Below are 22,113 nucleotides of genomic sequence, written 5' to 3'. Positions count from 1 at the left end.
GAAAACGTAAAGATAATAAAGCATGTTTTATTCTAGAAAAGTAGAATCATTCTGAGTACTCATCAGTAGTATATGTGAATGCTCATTTCTTATTTATTTATAAGATGCTTTTCATATTAAAGTTACATTGTCCTATTTTCTATATTTTCTGACTCGCCCCTCCCCCCAGTTTATCAACTGTGTTTTAAATATGTTTTATAGAAGTGGGTGTTTTTGTCACAACTAGGTTTTAAAATGTTGCATAATTTTTTCCCTCTCTTTTACTTTCTCTTTTTGGTATGATATTTCAGAAATAGCTTTCCCATCCTAAGACTACATAAATGTGTATCTATTTTTTTCTTATCCTTTGTGAGACATATCTTCCATTGTTTATAGATTGCTTATCCATTCCTCATCAGTGTGAATACTAATTTTATCATTTATTAGATTTATATCAATACTTGGATTTATTCCAGTGTTCCCTATGTGTTCATATGACATGTGCTTATTATTACAAGAATAATGAATTATTAAAGTATCTAACACTTTTTATATGTGAAAGACCCCTCTGTTATTAAATTTTCTTGGCTTGTATTTTTATTATAGAATTGTTCTTTTGCCTCAGGGAAGGACACTTTGGGTAGGAACATCTATTATGAATCTGATAGTGAGCTCAAACATGTTGAGTATATCTACAAAAAATAAGATTTTATTTTTACAATTAGTAAATGAAATATTTTCTTTGGTCCTTCTGGATATCAAAGCCCATCATAGTTGTTGCCTATTGACCTAAGGTATCTAAACTCAATCAAACTAAATGAAAATGGTTTATGTGGCTTGTATCTGGGTAGCCCCTGGTGGTTTGTCTCACGTGAACACTAGGTCTAAAGCTATACCTGACTGAAGGCAATTGATGCCAGAATGGGCATCTCCAAGCAACCAGTGGTAATGATTGCTAACATCTATTAAACAATTGCTATACACTGGACTGTGTGCTGAGCACTTGCTTGGATTTCCTCACAATTCTCCCAGTAATCTTGAAGTTCAAGATCTCTTATTGTTCTTACTTTGTTATGGATAAAATGAGGTTTGATGTGTTTAAACCACTGAGACAATTTCGTAAAGTGATTTGGTAACAGAACCTAAATTCCAAAAGTCAAACCCTTAACCACACTACCATGCTGTTTCCCAGGAGGTAGAATAGACTAAAGTTAAGACAATAGTTAGGGTCATTTGTGAACTGTACTCACCTCTTTTTGGCTTCTCTGAGAGGACTGATTCCATAGCATTATTCCATACACATGCTTCTGCTCCACCAAAAAAAAATTATTAGAAAATCATAATCACAAATTATGATGTTAATTTTCAGGCCAGGTTGGAGATGCTGTATTGAATATATTTGTAGAAAAGTCTGATACAGTGTCATAAACAGGGAAAATCATTTTTCTTAAGGGGAAAAAAGAAATTTTAAAAATTATTTAGATTTTTTTAAATAAATTATAAAACAGCAATTACATAATGAATTCTCAAAGTTCTTAGATAACTTTTACTTTCATCAATGATCTCTACCTTATGTACAAGAATCATGCTATCTGTAGCATTTTTAAAGTTGCCACTCAATTTTATATATCTCTTTTAACTCTTATGAGCCTCATGAATTAATTGGGAACCTGAAGCATGTAGTAGCCACTTTTTGAATAATTCGAGGTGAAAAGCTGGGTTCTTTCTACCAGAAGGACAGTGAAGCATTTCTCCTTCTCCAGCACTCTTGCAGAAAAAGATTGGCACATATGAAAAGGATTTCATAATTTACCTGAATAAGCAATGCATTTTCTTGTCTACTTTCCAGTTTCAGGAGCACAGAGCCAATGATTGAGGTAGAAAATATTAAAGAGATCACCTAGTTCATCCTCTTGGGATTCTCAGATTTTCCCAGTATCTTACCTGTTCTCTTTCTTATATTTCTGGTGATCTTCATTATGACTCTGACCTGGAACCTGTCTCTCATCATCTTAATAAGGATGGATTCCCACCTCTGCAAATTCATGTACTTATTCCTTAGTAACTTGTCCTTCATGGATGTGCTATGTTACCCCCACAACCCCCAAGATGCTCTTCAACTTCTTTCAGGAGCAGCAAATGATCACCTTTCTGGGCTGCACAATTCAAATATTCATCTTTTCACCCATGTGACTAAATGAGCCTTGTCTCCTGATGCCATGGGCTCTGACTGACACACTGACATATTCATAAATTACATCACCCATCCTCTGTGTTCAGATGATACTGGGAGCCTAGATCACAGGACTTTCTGCTTTTCTGCTTCTTTATCCCAGTTGTGATTGTTCTGGATGTGCTTTCTGTATTAATCAGCCCTAAAATTTGTCTAAGGCCTGCTTCAGTGCTAATCATTTTGGAGATTGTTGGTAATTTTATTATTTCCAGGAACTGTAGTCTATGGAAGGAGAAGATGTTATGAATCAGTAAGAGGGATGGAAAGAAGCATGTAGTCCCTTCAGTATCATTTACTTCAGAATATGATGATTTGATTACTCATATTTAGAATTTGGTGGGGATTTCTGATTGGGTGTGATATTCAAAGTCCATGTCACTGCCAACAGCAACAGCTCATATTGTTGAATTCAAACTTCTTTTCCTACCATATCCAGAAAATTTACCCTTGATTGACAAAGTCAATGGGATCACCCAATGAAGTCATTTATGATATTTCAAGCATCTGTTTAATTTTCTGGGAAAAGTCTTGCATGAAAATTCATTGTACTAATGAGGTTATTGAATATTCAATGTTGTAGAGACAAAGAAAAAGTATTAAAAGATGGTATACATTATTTCCTATTGTCATTCAACATTTTGTGTCCTTCAGCTCTTTGGTTGCATGAGTTGATACAATGAATGTAGTAGCACAACTGTTATTTTAATGCTGTTATTTTCCAGGAATTTCCAAGGACCAGGAGAGAAAATAGATAGTTTTTCCTAAATTGGCTGCACCATTTTGTATTCCCACCAGCAGTGCATGAGGGTTCCAATTTCTCTCCATTGTCACCAACACTTGATATTTCCTGTCTTTTTTGTTCTAACCATCTTAGTGGGTGTGAAGTAGTATTTCATTATGTTTTTTTATTTCCATTTCTCTGATAACTGATGATATTGAAAATCTTTCCTTGTGCTTATTTGCCACATATATATCTTCTTTGGGAAAATATCTATTCAGATCTTTGCCCATTCTTAAATTGTGCTGTCTCTTTTATTATTTTGTTGTAAGAGTTCTTTTTGTATCCTAGGTACAAATCCCTTATTAGATATAAGATTTGAAAATATTTTCTCCCATTCTGGGGGTTGTGACCACAAAATCTGGGGGATGCTAGGGCACAGAGAACTTGCTTCCCTCTTCCCTGGAAGGTAGCAATTTTGCAAGAATTGTAATACACCTTAGTTCGAGGTTTCACATACTCATGCTCACTAAATAATGAGAGGATACTACACTGTTAATTTAAAAAATTAATTTAAAAAATTCTCAGTAAATAACACATGTATCACTTAGGATACTTTGAGACAGAAGTAACTGAAATTTACCTTCTGTCCTAGTTTGCTAATGCTGCAGAATGCAAAACACCAGAGATGGATAGGCTTTTATAAAATGGGGGTTTATTTTGCTACACAGTTACAGTCTTAAGGCCACAAAGCGTCCAAGGTAACACACCAGCAATCAGGTACCTTCACCGTAGGACGGCCAATGGTAGTCTGGAAAACCTCTGCTAGCTAGGAACGCAGCTGGCATCTGCTCCAAAGCTCTGGCCTCAAAACGGCTTTCTCCCAGGACGTTCCTCTCTAGCAAGCTTGCTCCTCTTCAAAACATCACTCCCAGCTGCACTCACTGAGTTTTCTCGCTCTCAGTCAGTTCATTTATATGGCTCCACTGATCAAGGCCCACCCCGAATGGGCGGGGCCACACCTCCATGGGAACATCTCATCAAAATTATTACCCACAGCTGAGTGGGGCACATTCCAAGCAAATCTAACCAGCACCAAAAACGTCTGTCCAACAAGACCACAAAGATAATGGCATTTGGGGGACACAATACATTCAAACTGGCACACCTTCCATAATAGGGAGTAGTTCTGTTGATTCAGGTGCTCAATGATGTAATCAAGAACCTCAGTTCATTCCATGTGCTCATTCTGCCTTCTGGTGTTGGCTTCATTCTCAGACTGCTAGCAGGTTGGCTGCAGTTATTCTAGAAGTTATTTCCAGACCAGAAAATGTCCAGAGGAAAAGAGAGATCATCTCTCTTGGACCCTCTTAAAAATGGAGAAGTATTTTCCAGATACTCTACCCACCCCCACCCAGCAGACGTCCACAGTAGTACCATTGGGCCTCATGTCCAGTCCTAAATCAATCACTCTCAAAGCAAGTACAGATGTCTTTAGAATAAATTTCTCCTGAAATAGAATGACAATATCAGATAAGAATTGAATGTCAGCTTTAATACAACAATTGACATACATAAATTATCACCATGATATTACTTGGTATATTCTTGTGTGTTTTAGTAAAACCTCTTTCTTATGCAAGAAAAGACAATTGTTTTCTTCTTAGGAAATCCTTTAAGAGCAAAACTGATCCACAAATTCAGAAGGGGGCAGTTCATGGATTGGACACACACTGAGGCTCATAGTTATTTATCCAGCAACTATTCGCTAAGGAAGTAGCTTGTCAGGCATCATTTCATCCCCCAAGATGATGCACTGTTTGGCATATAATTGTTATTGAGACTCCAACTGGCACTGAGATGAAGCTGGGGGGTGTCCTGTAATTCCAATAAAGAAGAGATGGGTTCTGAGAAGTCCCTCATCTCACCACACCAACCAGCCAAATTTGCCTCTAATTATTTCATGTATTCTGTTACAGAGGCTTATGTATAATTTCCTGCATTTTCTGTACTATTTCTAGATGTCACTTTTTGTGTAGTCCTGCTTTTTACCAGATGGCAAAGCAAGAATTCCTTCTCCATTTAACACTCTCAGTCTGTGTAGCTTTCAGATCTCTGAAGGCTCTGTTTTTCATCAGGCAAACCATCTGTGGTTGCTTTCCAGCAGAAGGCCATGGATGAAATATTCCTGCTTTAGCCAGTAAAACACCTTTTATGAGGACTTTTCCCCTCTTTATTCATTTAATTTACTTTAAGTTTATTGTTAACATTACAATTAGGTGTAATGCATGTTACACTTTCCTATCTTTTTTTTTCCTGTTGGTATTCAGTGTGTGCTCCTAAAGCTGACTTTGGAAGTGTCCTTCCTCATCCTCAAAGGTGGCCCTTCCTCTTGTAGGAGTTCTGGCCCAGGTTAGGGTGGGTTGAGGAGTCTCTGTTTCTGTGACATTCACACCTGTCTGCTTGGGTTCTGTAGAGGGAAGTGGAGATTGTTTCACAGCACACACTCTGGGTCACCTTGGCATCCATCACTTTTCCTAACAAGATCCTCCATGTTCCAGCATCTGAGCAGTGCCTAGCACATAGCACGCACTTAATCAATATTAGCTGAATAAATATGTTCACCTTAGGATTTTAGTAAACATAATCGTATTTTGACTCTTCCTAAGTTGAAATCATCAAGTAACTTATATTCAACAATGTTTCTGAAGGCTAAGAAAAATAAAATGAATGATTCATATGGTATTTAAGATTTAAGTAGAATTTTTCTGGTGGAAATATAGTTACATGACCTGTTAAAAGTTTAGTCTCCATTGTATTGAAACATGTATTTATTTATTTTTAATTGATCTTTTATTGAGAAAATAATTAAAATTGAATGTCACTGGGCTTCAGGCAACTACATTATTCTTCAGGTCTATTAAAATGTGTGAGTTAATTTATTTATGTTGGATTTCACATTTTGGGATACATAATTTCTCAGCTTTTCCATCAAATCTGACCTATTGCAATTTAAATTTTAAATCTATGATCTAATTATAGTTTGGGGATGAAAGGAAAATGTGATTTTCTCCTATGTGTATTTCTGCAACATATTTTTGGTATAAGGCCTTAGGAACATTAAAAAATACATTTCAAAGAGGGCACTTCATTATCTCTTTCCATTTTCTGTTTTTGATTTGTAAATGGAGGTAAACAAGAGGAGAAGGAATATATATGTCAACAATGCTGTGAGAAATAGTTGAACAAAGAAAAAGAGTCAAAATGAACTTTATTGCAAGATAAACTTTATTGAAAGGGAAAGAAGAAAGCTTAGGAATTCCTGATAAATGGAAAGGCAACTAAAAAATATGGCTTGGTTAGAAATGACAGAATCTGGGAAGGTTGAGGAAAACAATGTGGCAATTAAGAGATGCCTGTAAGATCAATAACGGTGCCACTGGTTTAACCCGGTTCTCTACGTAGATAAGAGTTGCCATGGTGATTTTACCTTTTAGGTATCTGTGGACACAAGCTTTGCAATGGTTACCATCTAATGACTGAGATTTCCCTGTCCCTCAGTTAAACCAGCACATATTACAAAACAATTAATATCTCTTCATTTCTTCTTCCCGAGAAAAGACTAAATTCTCTTCCATCTTGATTCATTTCCTTGGTAAGTAGGCAGCATTACAGGTTTTTTGTTCATTTCCTGTAAAAGTGTATACGTGAAGAGACATGGCAGTTGTATCGTTGACAGCAAGCTCAAGTACGTTTCCATTGCCCTGTCCATGTTTACAGTAATACCTTAAAAATAAGCTTCACTATTTTAGAGACTTTTTGTGAGAAAATCTTGTTCAAATAATCCTGATTGCTAATTTCCTGCCCACATTCAGGTGCTAATCACCCACAGGATTTTACTTCTGTTTCTCTCATGCCATATATCTTCTCTTGTCTTGTAATAAACCTCTGTGGACACACTTCTCATCTTTCTATTGGGATACAGACCCTTAAGGTCAACTTTGCATCTGTCAAACAATGAAGTACACTGCTTTGCCCTTGATAGTTATTCAGAAATATGATTAATGCAGCAATCAATATATTTTAGAGAAGCATTAGTGTGCAGCTGCTAATTATATGGCTCTGGAGCTAGAGTATTTTGATTTAAATCCTAGTTCTGCCCTTGGTAGATGGAGTGACCTTGAGTTGATTACCACTCTGAGCCACAGTCTCCTCATCTGTAAGATGCTAATAATATGTGTTTATATCTCCTAGGGCTATTAAAAAAATTAAAATGTGATAAATATAAAAGGATTCAGAATCACACTGGGAGCAGAATAAGCACTCAATAAATGTGAATAATTTAATACCATGCCTTGTTTTCAAGGAAAATTCAATCATATTTTTGATACCAAAAATATTGTAAGCATATCAAATAACTTGCTTAGTGTTTTAGAAAAAAAATATGTTTCTGGCAATATTGTGGACAAATGTTCAGAGATATCACTAAAAATGCAAGGTGAAATCTAAAACACATCTATTTTTTTCTTGACTGATCCACTGAGAACACAAAGAAATTCCCCAGAGAAAAGAAATGACATTAAATGAACCTAAGAGCATATGGGACTGGGTGCAACATTTGCCTAGGAGCAATCTACTAACTGTGGTGGTGTAAGCCTTGGATTTTAATGTGTATGGATGTAAATTGCAGGAGAAAAAGAGCATGTGAGGTTGGATTAGAACAACTTCACACCCTACGTAAAGCAGGGACAGCCAAAGGGTGACACACTCAGAGAGCAAATGAGACAAAAACCTATCCCACAGAATGAGACAGTGACATACACACCTCTCTTAGCCTTTACTGGGAGGGGCAGAGAAAAGGTTAAAAATTTGCCCCTGAAAATTCCTAACCTAAAATTTGTACTCATGTAGATATGAGCCTAAATCTTGTTACTCTTATGGCCCACCAAAACTGCAAGTCAAAAATTTTGTTTAAAGGGTTTCTGGGTTGGTATTGCCTCCAAGTCACTGGAAAGAAATAAGGTAACTCATATCTGAAGGAACATATTTTAAACTCAGGCCTCAATGATTCCATCAGATATAGTTCAAAGGCACATGAACTCACCTCAAAAATGAGTGAACAAACAGTAAGCAAATTACCATGGAGAAGGTCAGCAACAACATCAAACTGTAGAATCCTATCTGTAAATCTACAGTTATTTAAATTACCAGAGAATAATTGTACATAAATACACTTGATATCTTCAAAAAAAAAAAAAAAGGATTATATTGAAAGCATGATGAAGGAAAAAGAGACTATCAAAATAGGTGAAAGAAAAGGGAACCCCCCCCAAAAAAAATCCAAAATATTATGATTGAAATTTGAAACTCTGAAACCATTGGTGAGATAGTGAGGAATCACAACTAAAATTGAAGATTCAACCCAGAACCTGCTTATCAGGATTTCTTCCTCTCTCATATCTAAAATTCTCTCTGAGGTCATTTTAGTGGCAGCCAAACTTAGCTGTATGTGGGAGAGCAGAGCATATGTAGAAACACCTGTTCCCTGAATGGCCCCTGAGACACTAGGACAAAAATCACATTCCTTGGAACAATTTTCATGGGGATGAAGAGTCATCAGACACAAATAAAATATGAAGGGTCCCTCAAAAGGAAGATAAGATATGGTCTGCTGGCATATTTCTACAATATATAAACAGAATTAGAGGCAATCAATCAGAAGAGGCCACTTTTATCCCTCTGACTGTCCCCACTGCCCTTAGTTTCCATCCTATAAATCTCCCTTAGTTCTTGGATCAGGGAAGCAGATTTGAGCTTGCCTCCTGTCTCCTTGCTAGTCAGCCTTGCAATGTAGCTGTTTCTTTTCTTATAATCCTGTTGTCATTGTATTAGCTTCTGTGTTAGCCCATTGCTCTGAACAACACAATGGATAGAATGAGCAGCCAGGAATCTCAACTTATGAAAGAATTAATTAACTGCAAGGAAGATCCACAAAAATTAAAAAGAATGCTTTAGAGAAATACCCAAAATGGACATTTCAGTGATGTGGAAAATGGTAAGAAGATCCAATATATATCCAATTGGGGTTAAGGGATATATGATAGAAAAAATAAGTTAGAGGCAATTTTCATAATACTCTTTGTGTCTTGCATACAACACATGAGGCCTAAGGTTACCATATTGAATGAACAGACAGGGAGAAGGCTGTACAGATCTTCATGATATCAGGGGGAAATATGTAATGGAGCTGCTCATTAAATCTTTTTGTGATCATTGTTGGTGATGATGATGAAGACGATAATGAGGATGGATGCAATGTTCTGCTCTCTTCACACAAGATTCTCTCTCCATTCAGTCCCACCATGGGCAGGACCACTGCTGAGTCCAGGATAATAAATACATTGTCTGCCTCCTTCAATTATCCCCTCCAAACTGGTAGCAGACTTCTTGACTCTCTTTTCAATTAGTCCCCTCATTCCTTCAGAATCTTTCTTCAAAAGATACACCAGGATGCAATGACTAAATTTAAGGAAATGAAATACTTGACCTTACTTTCTTGTATAGGACCTTATGCTTCCTTGGGATTTTCTTTTTCTTCATTTTTTGAACAAGGAGACTGAGAAATGATTAGGGAGAAAGAAGGTGTTTTGGATGGCTAATTTGAGAAATACCTTTAGTTCACAGACATATTTTACTCCATTATTGACTCAGATTTTATCTAGAAAAATCTCTGAGTCTTCTACTCCATACCTTTATATACAAATCACAGGCTATTTTTGACAATTTATTTGTCAAAATAAATAAAATAAATAAAATAAATATTTTTGTCAAATTTATTTCTGCTTTATAAGGCTACCTGTGATTTCTGCTTTATAAGGCTACCTGTGATTTCTTTCTAATTGCATCCTTCTCAAAAAGATGTGTTTTGTGGGGAATATTGTATGATTGTCTAGAGAATAACAGCTATAGCTGCTTGCAAAGAGCATACAGTACTCATTTGGTTGGTTAACATTTAGCTTGAGTACTTAGTGCTTTGCATTCCCTAGCCTGGTGTCAATGTAAAGGAGAGAAAGGATCTCCAGTGTAGCACCCTTGAGATTGCCCCAGACTCAAGAATGAAGAATGTTGAAGTGTGTCTAATGAGACAGGACTTGGAGACCCCAGAGTTGTGAACACTCTAGAAATTCCATTGCCTTAAGACTGAGAAGAGACCTACAGAGAAACCATAAGGATAAAATAGAGATTCAGAGGCTAAAAAAAGAGAATTTAATTTTTTTGAACAAAGAGGTAGTTTTATATATAATTTATTATTATCAACCTACATTGCTAGCTAGTGGTGCCATCCCAAGAAAATCCCCCTTAGCTTCTCTGGCTTCAGCTTCTTCAACTGAAAATTGAAGTTATTGGACTAGATGATCTCTGGGTCCTTTCCAGCTCAAATGACTTCAGAGACAAAAAGAACAGCCCACAATCATGAGATCATGAAAGGAGCATGGGGAAGTGAGGAAGGAAACCAGCAGGGACAAGGCCAAACGGGGCATGAAACCTGTAGGGATAAAAGCCCCACGACAACCATGACACCAGAAAGCAATTACCTGGGGAGTTTGCTCCCTCTAATTGCTTTTTCTCCTTTCACCTCTGCCCTTATCCATGCATTTAAGAGGATATCCAGTTGTGCAAATCTCTCTTGCTATTAGTGGACAGCTTTTTTTCATGGCCTAACTGGCTGATAATGGGGTGCAATAAGGCCATCTGAAAAATTCCTATGGAAAAGAATGAAGCAATTGCAACTTGCAAAGAACCCTGAAAGATCTGGGTGATATTCAGAAGGCAGTAACTAGTGAGGCCACTGGATTCTAGGCTACATCAATATCTGAGTATTTCTACCTGTAGGACCTACGTGGAGCAAGTATTACAGCCCTTTTTCTGCTGTAAAAATATTTTCATGAAACCATCACTTCTACACACCACTTAGGAGTCTTTCTCAGGTTCAATTAACCACCTTAATTAAATTCTCAAAGAATTTTTTTAGCTTTCTAAACTTTGATGAAAATAATAATCCCAAATAAAAATTTCAGGTAATATCCTGGGGTCAGGTGGGGGTTGGAATTCTAGTTCTGCAATTTCTTAAGGATGTGACCTTGGACTTTGTTACCATCTGCTTTTTAACCTGTGAAATGGTGTTGGAAGCATCTAGAATTATATGAGACTGTGCCTGAAATATCTCAAAAATTGAACTAAATAAAAAAATACTTTAATGGGTTTCAAGGGAATTTCCCAAGATCAAAAACTGCATGTCCATGTTTCCCAACTTCTTCTACTCCAAGGACTCTTTTAATGCAATCTGGTCCTTGAGGATTTTGTTTTTCAAATAATAATTATTTGCTTTCCATTTAAGCATGCAGCATTGATTCAAAATTTCTGCATTGCAACAAATGGAGTCACTGTTCACATAATCTTATGTAATGATATGACAAAGTCCTCTTGTATGACTCCACTAGGTCTTCTAAAATTCTACAAATACCTCTTCAGTGTCATCTTTGAGGACCCTGAGTACCTGGAGATAATAGACTGGGGAACACAGATGTCAGAAACACCCACTCCAAGCACAGGTAGGGTTGGTCTAACTGTCCCTTTGTACCTTCCTTTACTTACCTTGTTATTCCTTCAGAATAAGAACCACATTTTATATGAGGCACAACCTAGGAAATTGACAACATCCTCATTAGATAAGGCTTTCAAGGAGTTTTGATTAACTAGATCCAGGTAGCAAAATTTCCATCCACTTTTTATTTATGTCACCTTTTCTTCTCAAAACTGTGTTGTGAAAACTTCAAAGGAATTAATCAAAGAGAGTTAGTGTGTATGAGATGCTTTTTGAAATTTTCTTCTTGTCTACCAAATTTTAACAGAGGGTTTTAGGATAATTTTATCATGAATAAGATAAGCAATGCACAACTCTTCACTCTTCTGGGTATGGTTGATTAGATAAACTTCATTTAATAATGGGTGAATCTCTCACTGAATTTTATTAATAAATGAAGGACTTTAGTGCAACTGATTGGTCTCCAGTTTGACTTATCCTCACCTTTTTGACCTATTATGGTGTGTTTGGAGAACAATGTCTGGGAGAGCTTATATTTTCAAGACATTTACCAGGAATCTGACTTATGTTGGTTAACATAACTGAGAACTTGTATTGGCAGTATTGTATTTTTAATGTGAATAGGGAGAATGATTTCCAAAATTTCTAAAGTTGGAATTAAAATGATACCAAAATGAATTATTCTTAATTTCATGCCCAAAGTGGTGTGAATCATTTATTAATGCATAAACTATATTCTTCTTGAGTTTTATACATATTGGTTTTTAGTATTCTTACCATTTAATAGTAAAATATCTCAATAATTTCATGAATTGTTTATAGTTAGTTTTAACAGTGAGAAGGTATTTATTGGTGATGATTAAAATGTTGCTTCATGAATTTACAATTCTACTAGGTGGTAGATAAAACAATACAAGATAAAAATAAATAATATAATTCATTAATATTCCTATGGCTAACAGTACATCTTTATGAAAAGCTCCTTGATACTTCAGGAGCATTTCTTTGTTTTTCCTTTTATTTCAGAGAAGAATGTTGATGAGAAAGATAATTGCTAACACTTACTGGGTTTTCATTGTTTAAAGCCCTTTAGGCCTTTTAATCCTGCAATAGCCATATGAGGTGGTAACTATTATTCATCCTTTTTTGTTGTTGTTTTGGTTTTGGGACAAAAACATTTATTATGCTGTAATCAAAATGTATTACATTACTTTGCCTAAAGTTATGCTCTCAAATTCTCTTAAAATGAAGCATGTCAAATGAAAATCTAAGAGTGGATTTAAAACCAGCAGCCATTTAAAAGATTCTCTTTAGTATCCAATTTAACATTGTAAAGTATTATTTTTTAATTCAATTTTATTGAGATATATTCACATACCATGCAGTCATACAAAGCGTACAATCAGCTGTTCACAGTGCCATTTTATAATTGTGTGCTCAACACCAAAATTAATTTTTGAACATTTTCATTCCCACACACACAAAAATAATAAGAATAAAAATTAAAGTGCAAAAGAACAATTAAAGTAAAAAAAAAAGAACACTGAGTGCCTTTTTTCTTTTCTTTTTTTTTTTTTTTTTTTTTTTTGGCCCCATTTTTTTACTCATCCATCCATACACTGGACAAAGGGAAGTGTGATCCACATGGCTTTCCCAGTCACATTTTTATTAGAAAAGGATGTTGAATTTTGTTGAAAGCCTTTTCAGCATCAATTGAGATGATCATGTGATTTTTCCATTTTGATTTGTTAATATGCTGTATTACATTGATTGATTTTTCTTATGTTTAACCACCCTTGCATGCCTGGAAAGAACCCCACTTGGTCATCATTTATCGTTTGTTTAATGTGCCTTTGGATTCATTTGCAAGTATTTTTTGAGAACTTTTGCATGTACACTCATTAGGAAGATTGGCCTGTAGTTTTCCTTTCTTGTAGTTTCTTTATATGGTTTTGGTATTAGAGTGATGTTAACTTCATAAAATGTGTTAGGTTATGTTTCTTTTTCTTCAAATTTTTGGAAGAATTTGAGCAGGAATTTGTGTCAAATCTTTTTGGAAAGTTTGGTAAAATTTCCCTGTGAAGACATGTGGACCTGGGCTTTTCTTTGCAGGAAGGTTTTTGATGACTGATTTTGTCTCTTTACTTTTGATTGGTTTGTTGAGGTCATTTACTTGTTTTCGAGTTAGTATAGGTTGACAATATGTTTCCAGAAAATTGCAAGTTTCCTCTAAATTGTCTAGTTTGTTGGCTTACAGTTGTTCATAGTATCTTCTTTTGCCTCTTTTTTTATTTCTTTGGGATCCATGGTAATGATCCCCCTCTCGTTTATAATTTTATTTGCATCTTTTTGGAAAGCTTGGTAAAATCCTCCTGTGAAGGCATGTTGGTTCTCAAAGAGCAAACTTTATATTTTATTGATTCTCTCTATTGTTTTTTGTTCTCCAGTTCATTTATTTCTGCTTTAGTCTTTGATATTTCTTTCCTTATACTTGCTTTAAGGTTAGTTTGCTGTTCTTTCTCTAGCTTCTTTGGTCGTTCAGTTAGGTCTCCAGTTTTAGCTCTTTCTTCCTTTTTAATGTATGCATTTAGAGCTATAAATTTCCATCTACCTTCATTGTATCCCAAAGGTTTTGATATGTTGTACTCTTGGTTTCATTCATCTCTGGATATTTACTGATTTCTCTTGCAGTTTCTTCTTTGACACAATGATTATTTAAGAATGGTTTGTTTAACCTCAATATATTTTTGAACAATCTGGTTCTTTGGTTATTAATGATTTCCAGCTTCGTTTCATTCCATCATGGTCCAAGAAAGTGCTTTGAATAATTTCAAACTTTTTGAATTTATTTAAAACTGTTTTGTTCCCAAATATATGATCTCTCCTGGAGAATATTGCATGAGCACTAGAAAAGAATGACTATCCTGGTGTTTGGGGATGCAGATATATATATATATGTTAGGTATAATTCATTTGTCACATTGTTTAGGTTCTCTATTTCCTTATTGATCCTCTGTCTGGTTTTCTATCTATAAAAGAGAGTTCTGTATTGATGTTTCCCACTATTATTGTAGAAACATCTATTGCTCCCTTCATTTTTGCCAGTGTTTGCCTCATGTACTTTAGAGCTCCTTAATTGGGTGTACAAACATTTACAACTGATTTCTTCTTGGTTAATAGTCCCTTTTATTAACATATAGTGCCCTTCCTTGTCTGTTATGATATCATTGCATTTAAAGTCTATTTTTCCTGATATCACTATGGCTATCCCTGCCCTTTTTTTTGGTTACAGCTTGCATGTAATATTTTTTTCCATCATTTCACTTTCAATTTATTTGTATAATTGGTTGTATTGATGAGTCTCTTGTAAAAAGCTGTTCCAGTTTTCTAATGTTGCCATTAAACAAAATACTAGAAATGGATTGGCTTTTATAGAGGGGGTTTATTTGTTACAAATTCACAGTTCTGTGGCCATAAAAGTGTCAAAAATAAGCCATCAACAAGATGATACCTTCACTGAAGAATGGCCGAGGCCTCTGGAGCACCTCAGTCAGCTGGGAAGTCACATGGCTGGCTTCTGCTTTCCCTTGCTCCGGGTTTGTGGTTTCTCAGTGGCTTTCTCCAAAATGTCTCTGGGCTTGACTCTTTCAGTTTCTCCAGAGTGAACTCTTGGCTAGCATTTCCAAATGTTTCCAAGCATCTCTAAGCATCAGCACCCAAGCATCTCTCCAAAAGTCTCTTTCAGCTGCAGCACTGACCTCCTTCTGTCTGTGAGCTCTTACAGGACTCCAGTGATTTAATTAAGACCCACACTGAATGGGCAGGGCAACACCTCCATGGAAATAATCTAATCAAAGGTATTGCCCACAGTTGGTGAGTCACATCTCCATGGAAACACTCAACCAAAAGTTTCTACCCAACAAAATTGGGTTAAAAGATCATGGCTCTTTTAGTGGGACATAATATATCCAAGCCAGTACATTCCAACCCTTGGACCCCAAAAAGACATATTCTTTCCAAACACAAAATACACTCATCCCTTCACAATATCACAAAAATTTAAATCATTTGAGTAACAATAGGTATGTACCAGACCTTATCAAAATCAGTTACAGGTGTGGTCTGTCCTAAGGTAAAATTCCCCCCTGACTATGGACCAGTGAAACTCAGAACAAGTTATCTGCTGCCAATATACAAAGGAAAGACTCTCATAGGTTAAATGTTCCCATTTCAATAAAGAGAAATGGAAAGGAAAACAAGGTTCACAGGACCAAAACAGTTCCTAAAACCTGCAGGGCATACTTCAATATATTTCAAAGTCTAAGAGTTATTTATAGAATAACATTTTTACCTTGGGACTTCAGAGAACAGGAGTACAACCTTTCCAAAGGCCTTCATGGCAGCCCTCAAATCCTGGGTGAGTGCTCCAACATATGTACACACTGGGGAGACCACCTTCTTCTCAGCCTCACCCTCCTCAAACATTGGGGCAGCAGCCAGACTTTTTCCATCCCTGGGGCACATGCTCAACCCCTTCAGAATAGTGGAGTGGTGGCTAGGCTCTCCCCAAACCCCTGGGAATGTGCTCTACTCCAGGCCTGGGACAGCAGCACTCTTCCTGAGTATTGAGGTGGAAGGCCTGCCCTCTGCCTCTGGGGCAAAATCACCCTTTCCAGAACCCCAAATACATCTTACCACTGCCTTCTCACCTCCATGGTGCCTATTGAGTAGTCAGTACTTAGTCACATGTGGTTACCCTTGTATGTGGTGAATCACTTTTCTCTTGCTGCTTTCGGGACTTTATCTTCCTCTTCAACATTTGACAGTCTGCTTAGCATGTGTCTGGGAGTGGGTCTATTTGGATTTATTCTATTTGGAGTTCATCAGCTTCTTTGACTTACATATCTTTTATAAGGGTTGGGAAGTTTTCCCCATTTAACTCCTCAGATACTCTTCTCAGGCCTTTACTCTTCTCTTTTCCTTCTGAAACACCAATGATTCTTATACTTGCATGTTTCGTATTGTCCATTATTTCCCTATGATCCAATTCAAATTTTTCCATCCTTTTCACCATTTGTTCTTTGGTGTTTTTGCATTCAATTACACTGTTTTCTAGTTCACTTATTCTTTCTTTTGCTTCTTCAAATCTGCCCTTGTGTGTTTTTAGTAATTTTTAATTTGATCTACAGTATCTTTCATTTCCATGATCTGCTAGTTTTCTATTTACTCTTTCAAAATCTTCCTTATGCTCTTCTAGTGTCATCTTGATATCCTTTATGTCTTTAGTCAACCCACTGAAGTTGGTTCAGAGATTTGTATGCACTTCTTTGATTAGTTGTTCCAAGTTTTGTGTCTCCTCTGGCTTTTTAATTTGATCATTTGGCTTGGCCATATCTTCTTGCATCATCATGTGCTTTGTGGTTTTCTCCTGATTTCTCTGCATTTCACAATTTTGATAACATTTTTGTGGGAGATGCACGTCTATTTGGATACCTGTAGAGAACTTGTCAGAACAGGAATTTGGCAGACTGCACTTTTCCTGTCTTCCCAGCAGATAGAGTTCTTGGGCCACCACTTCCTCTCAAGTCTGTTTTTCCCTGAATGTGGCAGCCTGCTGTGTGGGTTCCAGACCAGATTAAAGTCCAGCCCTGGGTGTGGGAGGTGGGAACTATGCACCTTAGCAGAGAAGCCACTTGAGATCTTGATGGGTCTGATGATTTTCAGGCTTCTGAGTGTATTATCCTCAGTCTGTGGGGCTGAGGTATTCACCTTCCCCAACCCTTAGCCAGCTTGAAAGGGCTCTGCTTTTGGGCAACCTACATGATCCCCGCCCACCATACACCCGTGGGTCTCTGTGGTTATGGAGGGGCTCTTGGTGTTTCTGTGAAGCTCTCTCCCTAGTCCCTACTTCTCTGCTAGTGCAAGCCTTGGGCACTACAGTCCTCCATGGAGAAGGAATAAAGGCAGCAGGACATAGAATGTCTCTCTCACCTGCTAATTGCCAGAGCAGCTCCTGCTCAGCTATGCACCACCTTTTCTCTTGATGGGATGCCCCCCTCACTCACCCTTCAAATCAGGCACCTGCAGGATCTTGTCTCAGGGCTGGGAGGTAAGCACTTTGAGCCACAGTAAGGTCTCAGTGTGTGGTTAACACAATTTTGTTGATTCCAAAGTTCCCACATGGGAACTCCCAGCTGCAGGGCTGAGACAGGTTATGTCCCAGCTGGTTGCAGAGATGGGAGTGTGGAATTGCATAATTCTTTCCTCACTGCTGCAACCAATATGTAGCAGCTGGTCCCAACAGTGTTCACAATTGAGTAAACTCACCCAGTCCTATCAGTCATAAATTCCCAGCTTTTTCATCCAGGTCCTCTCAGTATAATGTAGAAGTTCCTCTTTGGCCACTCATACCCTGGAACCATTTTCTGCCTTTTCTCTAGTTGTTCCATGGTGGAGAAGTTTGCCCTGCCTCTCCTATTCCACCATCTCCCTGAAAGTTCTCTGATTATTTTTTAATTACATGATTTTTTACATACTAAAGGCAACTCCATATTGTCTTTTAAATTTTTACGTGTTTTATTCCAGTTCATCAATTATATTTCAAATGTTTTCTATAAGCTTTTTTTATGTCGTTACCAAGGTGTAAATTGTTATAGCATTTTCTTCTTTAAAAGTTTGTCTTTCTGGAATTATACATCAGAAATAACTTTCCCACCCAGAGATTATATAAATGCACATCTATTTTTTTCTCTCATCCATAGTAAGCCAGGTCTCCCACCAATAATGAAAGAGTTTATGCTATTTCCTCCAATGTAAGTCAATAATATTGTATGTTAAATTATTGCCAAATCTAGAAATTATTCATTAATTCTCTAAATGTTCTAACATCTATTCTTAAAATAAAAATGAGTTATTCAAATTTATAATACTTTTAAGAATACATGTATTGTCAGAGCAATTGTAGGTTTGCAGAAATAATCTTTTGAATACCTAAAAATTCAACTCCCCCATAATTATGAATTTTTTAAGAAAAAAATCTTGACTTTTTGCCAAGAAATGAGAGTTTTGAATGGATCAAGACCAACAGGTATTATCTATTATGATTCTCTTAGTGACCAAACCATGGTGACCATATATACAAAAAGTAAGAATTATACTCTTTACTATTTGGGAAATGAATCTTATCTTCGACCTTTTATGTATCTCAGTGCCTATCATAGCTTGATGTTTTTCATTCATTGACCCCATTTACCTGAACTCAATCAAACTGAATAGCAAATGCTTCATTATGCTAGGTGTTTTGTCTTGCAAGAACACTGGGTCCAAATCTACACCTGCCTGGAAGCAACACCAAACTGTCTACAGGGATGATGATGTCTCAGGAGTTTTCAAAAAGTAATCCATTAAACTCAGGAATGACTAAAATTCCTATCAACAGTAGGAATTATGAGTCATGTGGGCATCTTGAAGCAACCAGTGATAATTATAGCCAACTACAAGTGAACAGTTATGATGTATTGAACTGTTTTGAGCACTTGAATCATTTCCTCTTATAACTCTCCCATAACCTTGAAGTTCATGAGCTCTTACCTTAGTAGGAATTAATCTGGATTTAGTGTGTTTAAGGCACTGGGACATATTCATAAAAACAAAATCATATCCAAACCCAAACTTCAAAGCCCAAACCCTTAACCACAATACTAAGCTGTTTCCAAAATACCCTAACATTGAGAAAATAGCTCAGGTCTATATTGAACTGAACTCACCCAACTATAGGATGCTTAAAATGAAAGTTTTCATAGAGAACTTATTCCATAAATTTATTGGGTATGTAAGCTACTATCCTACCAAATTTATCAAAATTGAAATTTTGATGTTATTTTTCAGTCCAGTTTGTAGATGTTGAATATAGTATATGTTTAATACATATACAATGTTTTACACATATTATGTATTATGAGGCATATGTTGTAAAGTGTCATGAAAAGGCGCAACAGTGCTTAAAAGTAAAATTAATGAAGGGAGAACAATAACCCAATAAGAACAGATAAGCTGTCATGGGTAAATTTAACGTTCTGGGGATGCCCAGGAATGAATATGGTTTGTTAATTTCTGATGGGTATGGTAGGAACAAGTTCACAGAAATGTTGCTATATTAGGGTATTTTCTTGGGGTAGAATAGGAACATGTTGGAAGTAAAGTAGTTATTTTAGGTTAGTTGTCTTTTCTTACTCCCCTGTTAAGGTTTATTTGAAATGTTTTTTATTGTTTGTTTTTTTTTAATGTTTTAGTTAATTTAAAAAAAAAGTTAATTAAAAAATATATTTTAAAAAATCTCATTTTCAATATAGAGCAGAAAGTCTATTTCAAAATAATTCTAGAAAGATGCCACTTAAACTTTTACTATTATAAAATAATAGTTATATATTGAATTAATAGAGGACATTAAAGAACTATTAATATAACTGTTGATCTCTATATTTAATAATCATAACATATCTCATATTACAGTTTTTAGAGCTATCACTCAAATTTTTATATATCAGTAGTGATTCTCATGAGAGCACATAAATTAATTGGCACTTCAACACTGAATAGCAACTTTTTAACTACTTTGAGGTGAAAAGATGGATTGTTTTCACCAGAAGGGTATCTAAGTATTTATTTTCAAGTGATCTTTGGAGGAAAAGAATCACACATATGAAGGTAATAATGACATCATTTCTCCTGGCTCAGCAATTGTTCCCTTGCCTTCTTTCTGATTTCAGAAGCACCGAGGCAATGACTATAGGAGGAAATATTACAGAGATCACCCACTTCATCCTCTTGGGATTCTCAGATTTTCCCAGGATCTTAGCAGTGCTCTTTGTTATATTCCTGCTGATCTACATTACAACTGTGACCTGGAACCTGTGCCTCATCATCTTAATAAGGATGGATTCCCACCTCCACACACCCATGTACTTCTTCCTCAGTAACCTGTCGTTCATAGATATCTGCTATGTTACTTCCACGGTCCCAAAGATGCTCTCCAACTTCTTTCAGAAGCAGCAAACAATCACCTATTGGGGCTGCATTGTCCAATACTTCATCTTTTCAACCACGGGTCTGAGTGATTCTTGTCTCCTGACAGCCATGGCTTATGACCGATATGCTGCCATTTGTAAACCACTGCTCTATTCATCCATCATGTCTCCCAGCCTCTGTGGTCAGATGGCACTGGGAACCTATATGGCTGGAATCTTTGGTTCTTTATCCCAACTGTATGCCTTGCTTCAGCTACACTTCTGTGGGCCTAATGTTATCAACCACTTCTTCTGTGACATGCCTCAGTTGTTGAACTTGTCCTGCACTGACACTTTCTTTGTGAAAGTTATTCTTGCTATATTAACAGTGACCTATGGGATAGCAAATGCTGTAATCATCATGCTATCCTATGGTTATATTGTCATCTCCATTATGAAGATCACTTCAGCTAAAGGCAGATCCAAGGCTTTCAACACCTGTGCTTCTCACATGACCACTGTTTCCCTGTTCTATACATCAGTTGTCTATGTCTATTTGAGCTCCAGCTCTGGTGGTTCCTCCAGCTTAGATAGATTTGCCTCAGTCTTTTATAATGTGTTCATTCCCATGTTGAATCCAGTGATTTACAGCCTGAGGAACAGAGAGATTAAAGATGCCTTGATGAGGTTGAAAAAAAAGAGAGGGCACTGCTAAGGTCACAGATTGTGAGATAAGTGATATATTTGGCAAGTCAGAACCAATCAACATAACCCATGAAAATAGGTACACAAACGGAAATTAATAAAATTTAACTTTGCATGTATAAGGACATAATTTCCATTAGCTAATATGTCATTATGGACCAAAAGCTGAAGCAGTGCCACTGAAATACCTTATGTTCATATCTTGGAGGTTCGTGTTCACCGTGCTTCTGGGGTAGCCACTTTACTTGTTAATCTAAGCCTATTTATTGTGAAACAGAAGGTATAGAATATTTTTGCTTCTGAGATTAGGGCCCTTTCAATCTCATGTGTCTTTATCTATGGGTTGGTAATTCCAGAGTCCCCTAGGAGTCCAGAAACCTTCTCACCTAAATATTCTGATGCACCATAATCCAGACATGGGAGTTATTGTTGATTATTCTGTGTTTGTGACCAGATGAGGATGAACAGACGGGATGTACCTTTTGACAGAATACAGTTATACAATTGGACTGTTTGTGCTTCCTGGAAAGACCTGTCTTCAATAGTTAAGGTTTGCCTAAGATTCTCTCAGTGCTAATCATCTAATATGTTTTTGGTCATTGCTATAATTCCATAAGTCATGGTCTAGGGAGGGGAATATGATTTAAATCATGAAATAGGATGGAAAGTGAAGTGTGATCCCTGAGTATCATTGGCTTCCTAATCTGATAATATAATCTGTACATCTATAGTTCAGTGGGAATTATGATGGAAGTTGTTATTCAAAGTTTGTGTCACATCTTACAGTAATATCTGATATTTTGGCACTCTAACTTCTATTTCTGTCTCCATTACAATGATGAAATTTAGGCTTATTTGCAATCAAGTC

General features: G+C 36.4%; 1 protein-coding gene across 1 annotated transcript; it reads left to right on the top strand.

Moving 5' to 3' along the window:
- The first annotated feature begins 20,316 nt into the window (after positions 1–20,316).
- On the top strand, positions 20,317–21,255 carry LOC119538124 (olfactory receptor 5AN1-like). The gene has a single exon (XM_037840863.1). The coding sequence runs from the start codon at positions 20,317–20,319 to the stop codon at positions 21,253–21,255; it is 939 nt and encodes a 312-aa protein (XP_037696791.1).
- Positions 21,256–22,113: the final 858 nt, after the last annotated feature.

This window comes from Choloepus didactylus, chromosome 6 (assembly GCF_015220235.1).
Source record: "Choloepus didactylus isolate mChoDid1 chromosome 6, mChoDid1.pri, whole genome shotgun sequence".
NCBI lineage: Eukaryota > Metazoa > Chordata > Mammalia > Pilosa > Megalonychidae > Choloepus > Choloepus didactylus.
The sequence above is the reverse complement of the archived record's forward strand: the minus strand, read 5'-3'. Positions and strand labels throughout refer to the sequence as shown.

What these genes read in the sequence shown, in the direction of transcription:
- LOC119538124 (XM_037840863.1), top strand. Translation starts at nt 20,317, where the DNA reads ATGACTATAGGAGGAAATATTACAGAGATCACCCACTTCATCCTCTTG.